At 36.0% G+C, this 6,882-nt stretch overlaps 1 protein-coding gene across 1 annotated transcript; it reads right to left on the bottom strand.

The window, feature by feature from the left end:
- Positions 1-6,093: 6,093 nt before the first annotated feature.
- On the bottom strand, positions 6,094-6,228 carry LOC140621378 (keratin-associated protein 20-1-like). Its single transcript, XM_072806439.1, has one exon. The coding sequence runs from the start codon at positions 6,226-6,228 to the stop codon at positions 6,094-6,096; it is 135 nt and encodes a 44-aa protein (XP_072662540.1).
- Between the last annotated feature and the right edge of the window lie 654 nt (positions 6,229-6,882).

Genomic DNA, 6,882 nt, shown 5'->3' with positions numbered 1-6,882 from the left:
ATTTTCTCATATGCATGTTGGCCATGTCTATGTCTTCCTCTGTGAGATTTCTGTTCATGTCTTTTGCCCATTTCATGATTGGATTGTTTGTTTCTTTGGTGTTGAGTTTAATAAGTTCTTTATAGATCTTGGAAACTAGCCCTTTATCTGATATGTCATTTGCAAATATCTTCTCCCATTCTGTAGGTTGTCTTTGAGTTTTGTTGACTGTATCCTTTGCTGTGCAAAAGCTTCTTATCTTGATGAAGTCCCAATAGTTCATTTTTGCTTTTGTTTCTTTTGCCTTCATGGATGTATCTTGCAAGAAGTTACTATGGCCGAGTTCAAAAAGGGTGTTGCCTGTGTTCTTCTCTAGGATTTTGATGGAATCTTGTCTCACATTTAGATCTTTCATCCATTTTGAGTTTATCTTTGTGTATGGTGAAAGAGAGTCAATCCCATTTACAATTGCACCCAAAAGCATAAGATACCTAGGAATAAACCTAACCAAAGATGTAAAGGATCTATACCCTCAAAACTATAGAACACTTCTGAAAGAAATTGAGGAAGACACAAAGAGATGGAAAAATATTCCATGCTCATGGATTGGCAGAATTAATATTGTGAAAATGTCAATGTTACCCAGGGCAATATACACGTTTAATGCAATCCCTATCAAAATACCATGGACTTTCTTCAGAGAGTTAGAACAAATTATTTTAAGATTTGTGTGGAATCAGAAAAGACCCCGAATAGCCAGGGGAATTTTAAAAAAGAAAACCATATCTGGGGGCATCACAATGCCAGATTTCAGGTTGTACTACAAAGCTGTGGTCATCAAGACAGTGTGGTACTGGCACAAAAACAGACACATAGATCAGTGGAACAGAATAGAGAATCCAGAAGTGGACCCTGAACTTTATGGGCAACTAATATTCGATAAAGGAGGAAAGACTATCCATTGGAAGAAAGACAGTCTCTTCAATAAATGGTGCTGGGAAAATTGGACATCCACATGCAGAAGAATGAAACAAAACTCAATACATTTTAATAAATTTTTATAATGGCATTTGAATGGTTTGTAGTTTTTCTAGTGGCTACTTAGGTATCTTTGTGTATATAACAATTTTAAGGTACTAAGTTCTCTCTTCTTAGTCAAACTTTTATTATGTGATATACTAGTTATATTCATATTCTTAACTTCCACTGCTGTCTAAACAACAGAAGCTCAATTTATTTTTCTCTATTCCTCTTCTGCTACTCCCTTGTCTTTTAGTTTATCATTACTTTGTATCACAATATATTAGTGTATTATTAATCCTCAAATTAATCCCTGTGTTTGATTTGGTTATATATTACACTAAAAATATATCACTGCACACACATATACAGTCACATATATGTATGTATATACACAAGACATATATATACACATGCATATCTATATATCTATTTGTCTCCAAATTTTGCCGCTCAGTATAGCCTTTTGGGTGCAGAATTTCTTAATTTCTTCTATGCTGAAAACTGTTATTCTAATAAATTGTTACATGAAAGACAGCTTCATTAAATATAAAGTCTTAATGCTTGCTTTTATTAGGTTTTAAATGCTCTCTCTTCTGTCTTTGTATGTTGTCTTTGGAAAATTCTGATTAATAGTCTCATTTTTTATCCTTTGTAAATGATTTGATTGCCTAAAAGCCTTGAGTAAGCCTTTTTATCATTGAAATATAATATTTAAATAATATATATCTTATAATTAACAGTTTTAGATTAACATTCTATTACCATTAGGACCTGTTGATGGGTATATTTATATCAAACAAAATAAAATAAACACCAGAATGCATCATAAATAAATATCTGAAAAGTAAAGGCAAAGAAAAAAGTCTTGAAAGTAACCAGAGACACAACACATTATCTAAAGAATAATAGCAATTTGAATGACAGCTGATTTATCATCTGAATGTAGTAATAAAAAATGGTGTAGAAGTTTACAAATGGTGAAAAAGAAGAACTGTCATCCATGTATTTTACATCTTGCAAAACTATCTTTCAAGAATGAAAGGGAAAATAAAAACATCCTTAGAAGGAAAAAAATAATTTGTCATTAGCAAACCTACATTTAAAGATTGACTTCAAAAAGTTCTCCAAACAGAAAAGAAATTGCTAAAGGAAGGGATCTTGAAACATCAAGAAGACACAATGGAAAAAAAAACAGGACTATGAGTATCTATAATAGACTAATTTCTTCATTATGAGTTTTAGAAATCCTATTTGGTGATCAAAATAAAAATTATAACACTATAATCAAGGAAATACTATTAAAAGTAGACATGATAAGGGGATTGAAATCAAAGTAAATGCCCAACGCTTCACTTGTGGCCATAAATATTGATACCATTACACTGTTATAAGTTGCATATGCATATTGTAATACCCAGAGGAAGCATTATAAAAGCTATGGAAATATATACACTCAAAAATACCATAAATAAATTAAGATTCAATGCTGTAAGATGTTCAAAAACATAGAAAGTCAAGAAAAATAGAGTAACACAAATTAGAAGAAACAAATAGAAAAAATATAATAAAATGGCAGAATTCAGTGTTAACATATAAGTAATTACATTGAATATGCATAGTCTAAATACATGAGCCAAAAGATAGAAATTGGAAAAGTGGATTTAAAAAATCCCGTATTGGGATCCCTGGGTGGCGCAGCGGTTTGGCGCCTGCCTTTGGCCCAGGGGTGATCCTGGAGCCCCGGGATCGAATCCCACAATGGGCTCCCGGTGCATGGAGCCTGCTTCTCCCTCTGCCTATGTCTCTGCCTCTCTCTCTCTCTCTGTGTGACTATCATAAAATTTTAAAAAAAATCCAGTTTGACCTATCTATATTCTGTTTATAAAAAACTCACTTGAAATTCATTGACATAGGTAGGCTGCAAGTAAAAGAATGGAAAAAGTTACATCAAGCCATTGGTAATAAACTGAAGTAGGAGGTGGTCACATTAATCAGGTAAAATAGACCTCAGACCAAAGAAAATTACTAGAGATAAAGAGACATATTGCATATGGTATAAGGATTAATACATCAGGAAGAAATAACAATTCCAGTGTGCACCAACAGCAGAGTTTCAAAGTCAATGAATAAAAAGTGATAGAATTGAGAATAGAAATAGAGAAATTTACAATTACCCTTGAGTATTTTCAATTCACCTTCTGAGAAACTGATAAAACTAGTATGCAGAAAATAACCTGGAGACAGATGATCTGAGCAATACAATCAGCTAAAAGAATTTTAATATATAGAATTCTTCACCCAGCAATGAATATATATATTTTTTTTCAATGAAAGTACATATATATTTTGAGGCCAGTCTTTAAGTTTTGCCCTGCCACCAAGGGAGTTCTTCTTAGCTGTCTTTCCTCCTAGTTCTGTCTGATAAACCAATTGGCTTATGGTTAAACTTGTTGCTGTCACGGAGCAACAAGCTGCCTCTTAATTGCTTATCCTCAAAATCTCTGTCATTTTCAAGCATACCCTTAAGCTTGACTTTCTTACACACTATTCTAAATAAACTAGTTTATTCGAGGGAAGGTTCAGTGCTCTCTGTTTTTATGGCTTGCCTCTTGCTTTGTGCAAAATATCTGAGCAACTATTCCAGAACTGGGGATAGGAACAGTTGCTTGTTCCTTCTCTTAACAGAGACACATCTGCATTACTAGCAATCACTGGGCTTGGGCGGTAGCCTCTAGTTTTTTAGGCTTGATACACTTGTAATGAAACCTCCTTCCTATCAGTGGCCTGGAGTGATGGAAAGCAAGATGGGGCCTCAAGATTGTTAGTTTGTTGGGTGATGGGTAGCACTTGGCACTACAACTGGGAACAGAGTAGATAAAGGGAACCACATGCCTCTTGGCCATGTTCACTTGGAATTTAGCCACTGTAACACAGAACAAGAAAGCATGAGATAGACGAATGGCCTGCCCAGATGAGAGAGATGCTGTAGCCTTTGACAAGAGTAGGGAGTACTATTTTGTGGATTCCTCTGTCCAGAGGTGAGCTTCTGCCATTAACTTGGAAGAGGGAGGATGGAAGAAGCAGATTGTGGCTTAAGTAGATCAAGACTGTCACTAAACCTACATTAAGTTGATTTTCTTGAATGAATGTTTCTTCATTTGTTTTCTTTAGGACAATTTCCAAAGATTTGAATTTTTTTAAGTATGTAATATTTCTGAAAAAGGGCTGATCTCTGATGCCGCTTTTTAAAATATGATGGGGTTGAGTCGAAATCCACAGGTTCTCTGACGTTTTGTAAGACAAGGCCTTCTGTTGACCTGCCTTTTGAGATCCCTGCCCAGTATGGCAGGACCAAAGCCAAGCCTATTAGAAAAAGGACTGGGATCCCTGGGTGGCACAGCGGTTTAGCGCCTGCCTTTGGCACAGGACGCAATCCTGGAGACTCAGGATCGAATCCCACGTCGGGTCCCGGTGCATGGATCCTGCTTCTCCCTCTGCCTGTGTCTCTGCCTCTCTCTCTCTCTCTCTCTCTCTCTCACTATCATAAATAAATAAAAAAAAAGAAAATATTAAAAAAGAAAAAGGACTTAGCTTTGTGTCTCTCCTCCCAGTTTCACTGCCTGTCAGCTTTTGGAGATGCCAGGGTGGCACAACACTATGCGTTGCTTGTTTCCAATTGATGGAACAGACAATTCTATATTATTTCTTCCTCTGGATGTCTTCAGGAAACATGCATTTTTGTAGCTGGTTAATAGTTTAACCAGCTTCATACTTTAATAGCCATCCAGAAAGCAATTTTGTATGGATCTTAAATTAGTAGTAGAGCCCCTAATTCTAACATTTGTCACTAAAAGTTTAGAAGGTAAAGTTGCTTGGGACGTCTGGGTGGCTCAGCAGTTGAGAGTCTGCCTTCGGCTCAGGGTGTGATCCGGGATCTAGGATCGAGTCCCATACTGGGCTCCCCGCGAGGAGCCTGCTTCTCCCTCTGCCTGTGTCTGTGCATCTCTCTCTCTGTGTCTCTCATGAATAAATATATCTTTTAAAAAAAGAAGATAATGTTGCTTTATACTTTATCATTATTGATGTCATCACTAACACAATAATAAATGGAATGAATTAAGAAATGTCATTATGAACATCTTTGCTGATCATGAACCAGGCTACGAGGATCAAGGCTATATCTTCCAGCCTATACTTTGGGTCAGACTTGTGTTTTGTGAATTTGGTCTACCTAAGTCACTGCTTTGTTATGAATGATGAAAGGTTGTGGGGTTGAAGGCAGGCCAATATCAACACCTGTGAAAACTTCAGTGAAGCAGACTTAAATTTGGTCATCTCTCTGTGCCAACATGAGAATCATAGGTAGAATAGCTATGTGTGCAGCCGCCATGCATAGACTGAGTTCCAGAAGATATTTTGTCAGTGAGTGAAAAATAGCCATAATACATGATTTGGGGGAAAACAGTTACAGCTGCCGGGAGCCACAAATTCAACTACTGAGTATCAAGAAAGAATGAGATTGGATGAAGTGTTAAGAAAGGGGGTACTGTTTTTACCGATGATTTTAGTCAAACAGCTATACTGAAGATGAGGTTTTGATGAGATCAAGATATATTATAGTAGCTTCTGGATCTGTTTATGAAAACACATTTTGCAAAAGTGCTGGTTGAATATAGATGTCAGTCAGGCTTAACACATCCATATCGTTGACTATAGATTGTCAAAGGGTGAGCAAACTCTCTGTCACATACAGACACACAACAGCAGACATCATAGAAATGTATACATATAATATGTGTGCATATAATATATATGCTGTGCATTTGTAAAATAAGATTACTTTCAATGAAATATGAATTTAGACATCTTCTCAAATGGAAATGGTTTAAGTTGATTATATTTAATCATGTACTAATAACATAACATCAAGGCTTTTTTTAATTGTGAGAAACTAGTCCTGATGTGGTATTGTAGGCTGAGTTGGTTGTCATTGCTTGAATAGCCTATTATATTGTTATTATAAATAATGGAGGAGATATACATAGTGCCTCATAGGATAATGATCTAAAGAGATCAGCAATCTAGAATTTCTTAGAAGAATCCAGAAGACCAGAATCTTCCATAGCAGCATGGGCAGTAAAGGGCATATCCATAACCACCATAGCCACATCCCAGGCCTCCATGGCTATAGCTCAGGCCACTGTAGTAGCTGCTGTAGAAGCTCATGTGTGAGAAGAAGGCTCAGAAGAGCAGAGTCATTTTCTAGAGTTTTAGGTTTATAATCTATTCAGGACCTTATAAACGACCTGAGTGGTATGTGGGGCAAACCACAGGCACTGTCGGATTCATGTTTCAAACTAATTGGTATTAAAACCATCTCAAGAATTTCTCGTAACTAACATATCCAAGACAACTTTGTTGTGTGTCAGGACGCCTGTAATGAAATCATGTGCTTTTGATGAAAGATTCTTCTACTTTGGTGACTTGTTTATTCCAGATTCCTAATTTAGACTATGTCAGTGCTACCCTAACATTGTAAAAACAATATTCTACCTGTTGAAAATCCTAGTTTTACTAAAAATATCCTTCTTACACCTGCATATTTGCTGCCATGGGAACAAAAGAGTAGTTTCAAAGGGAAAGAGAAGGATGGAAAGATTGTGAGAAAGAAGACATGATGCCTGGATTCACTTGTTAACACTGAATGACTATTTTATCTTTTTTAGTGAAGCAATAATATTAGCTTTGGTTTAGACTTCAAATATACATTTATCTATAATTTTATATGTGATTCCATGCCATGGCAAAGACCTTGAACTTTGACCCCAATTACCCTGAATATATGAAAAGGGGAGACTTATTTTACTAGAAATTTGAGTT

The sequence above is a fragment of the Canis lupus genome, chromosome 30 (genome assembly GCF_048164855.1).
Source record: "Canis lupus baileyi chromosome 30, mCanLup2.hap1, whole genome shotgun sequence".
Lineage (NCBI taxonomy): Eukaryota > Metazoa > Chordata > Mammalia > Carnivora > Canidae > Canis > Canis lupus.
The sequence above is the reverse complement of the archived record's forward strand: the minus strand, read 5'-3'. Positions and strand labels throughout refer to the sequence as shown.